This window comes from Wasmannia auropunctata, unplaced genomic scaffold (genome assembly GCF_000956235.1).
Source record: "Wasmannia auropunctata unplaced genomic scaffold, wasmannia.A_1.0 LD336078.1, whole genome shotgun sequence".
Classification (NCBI taxonomy): Eukaryota; Metazoa; Arthropoda; class Insecta; order Hymenoptera; family Formicidae; genus Wasmannia; species Wasmannia auropunctata.
This window is the reverse complement of record NW_012026812.1, coordinates 442,758-444,105: the sequence shown is the minus strand read 5'-3', so window position 1 is coordinate 444,105 and position 1,348 is coordinate 442,758. Positions and strand designations below refer to the sequence as shown.

At 28.5% G+C, this 1,348-nt stretch overlaps 1 protein-coding gene across 1 annotated transcript in view; it reads right to left on the bottom strand.

Annotated features, from left to right (window-relative positions):
* Positions 1-438: 438 nt before the first annotated feature.
* LOC105449075 (intraflagellar transport protein 80 homolog) overlaps positions 439-1,348 on the bottom strand; it is a 26,199-nt gene continuing 25,289 nt past the window's right edge. Inside the window, exon 16 of the mRNA XM_011688070.1 lies at positions 439-469. Coding sequence (XP_011686372.1) covers positions 439-469 — 31 coding nt within the window. The remainder of the gene's footprint in view (positions 470-1,348) is intronic.

The following is a 1,348-nucleotide window of genomic DNA, read 5'->3' as shown; positions in this document are numbered from 1 at the left end:
ATTTGATAATATTAATCGAATATTTGATAATTATTGTAAAATTGTATGCAAAAGATTTACTAATTGACTTGAAGAGAATTACCAGGTTGTTTGGTAATTATTACTAAATAGTTTTGTAATTGTTAGCAAACATTTGATATCGACGCGGCGATGTCGCGTTGCATTTGTTTCAACAAGTTTGTGCCTGTCCGATTTCAATCTCCTCTCCAGTCGTTTAGAGAGTTATACAGACGTCGTTTCGCAAGTTGTGATAGTGATTGAGATTATTAAAATGTGTGAGTTGGAAAATCTATTGTTACTGTGGGGACTTTCGGATGTAAGTGTTGTACTAAAAGGTATGTAAAACTCATCTTTTTCTTTACTAAAAGTATGACTCTGCATGATCCGTAATGTCTAACTTTCATCGAAAAATGGATATCGATTTTTCCGTGCACTGCGTTAGGATCTATCCAGACCCAAATTTGCATAGCTGCATAACAAAATTATCAAAATATTAATCGAATATTTGATAATTATTGTAAAATTGTATACAAAAGATTTACTAACTGACTTGAAGAGAATTACCAGATTGTTTGGTAATTATTACTAAATAATTTTGTAATTGTTAGCAAATATATGATATTGTCGTTTGTATTGTGCGCAGCGTCATATCAACGCGGCGATATGCATAAAGAAAATCATCTAATCGCATTTTACTTGTAATGAAAATGTTATTGGATAATTTTCTTTATGCATATAATTATGAACTATGCAAGTTTGTCTAGATAAATCCGTATATTCAAATAAAAATTTACGATTCCGGTTCAGTTCATTTATAGTTCAAATGATCGCAAAATATGTTTTTTTAATTATAGTTGCATATATACGTAATTATTTATAAAATATGCCTATTCTTCTATTCTTTTGCATAAAATATTCCTGTTATTTGTGTTATACAGAAAATGGGATTGAAAGTATAGATCATTTGGATGATCTTTTAAAAGAATGTAATTCACATGAATTAGAAGAATTGATTCCCGCTGTTGTAAATCGAATAAAACTTCGTAGAAAGTTCAATGATTATGTAGGTTTTGTATTCTTTAAGAGTAAAATATTCTAAAAATTTTTATTTATGTGATTTATATTACAATAATATTGTTTTCCAGAAAAATGACACAATTTCTGATGTCATAAGTTGTCCAAGTAGTTCGAATTCAGTCGTTGATTCAATTGGAAACGAACACATAATTATTGATTTAAAAGATATCTCACAACCAGATGATCAAGAAAATTTAACATTCGATCAGATTTACGAACCACCCCCCAAAAAAATAAAGATTGATAATAAAGAATTTAATTTGAAAGAAAT